This window comes from Penaeus monodon, chromosome 29, assembly GCF_015228065.2.
Source record: "Penaeus monodon isolate SGIC_2016 chromosome 29, NSTDA_Pmon_1, whole genome shotgun sequence".
Lineage (NCBI taxonomy): Eukaryota > Metazoa > Arthropoda > Malacostraca > Decapoda > Penaeidae > Penaeus > Penaeus monodon.
In genome coordinates, this window is record NC_051414.1 from 33074490 (window position 1) to 33075099 (window position 610).

Sequence of the window (610 nt, forward strand, 5' to 3'; positions counted from 1 at the left end):
AAATTGAAACAAAGAACTTTCTCCAGGATCTACTCAAACCACATCTTACCGTTCAACTACATTGAGGCAGGAGACACCATCCTGTCCCCCTACAGCATAGAGGTATCCATCTAAGACTGCCACGCCTACACTCGTTCGGCAGGTGCTAGTGGGTGCCACTTCACACAGCCATTGGTTAGTCTGAGGGTCATATCTGTTGGGAGATAAAGGGAATAGTCTGGCTTATTTGGTTGGCTTATGATGCTAACATTACTTTTACTACATTATTATCGGTTACTTCAGGATCTGTATAGAAAAAACATAGGTTTTCAAAGATCAGATAATCCCTTACCTATTCCCCTACAATTCTGCAAAACAAATACAACTCAAAACAATACTCACCTTTCTACACTGTTGAGGTAGGACTGTCCATCATGCCCTCCCACTGCATACAGCAAGTCCGAGAGCACCGCCACGCCTACCCCACATCTCCGCTTGCTCATGGGGGCTACCATCCTCCACTCACAGGTTGTAGGCTCAAACCGCTCTACAGAAGCTATTGCATCTCCACTACACCAGCCCCCCACTGAGAAAGGAAAGGTTTTGAGTATCGAAAGAACATCACATCCTC

The 610-nt window shown here is 45.7% G+C and overlaps 1 protein-coding gene across 2 annotated transcripts in view; it reads right to left on the reverse strand.

Annotated features, from left to right (window-relative positions):
- The window catches only part of LOC119592175 (kelch-like protein diablo), a 9169-nt gene that overhangs the window by 1402 nt on the left and 7157 nt on the right, over window positions 1-610 (reverse strand). For both annotated transcript variants that reach the window (XM_037940998.1, XM_037940997.1), the window contains 2 exons: window positions 382-565; window positions 50-193 (listed from right to left, as the gene is read on the reverse strand). In XM_037940998.1, coding sequence (XP_037796926.1) covers window positions 50-193; window positions 382-565 — 328 coding nt within the window. The remainder of the gene's footprint in view (window positions 1-49; window positions 194-381; window positions 566-610) is intronic.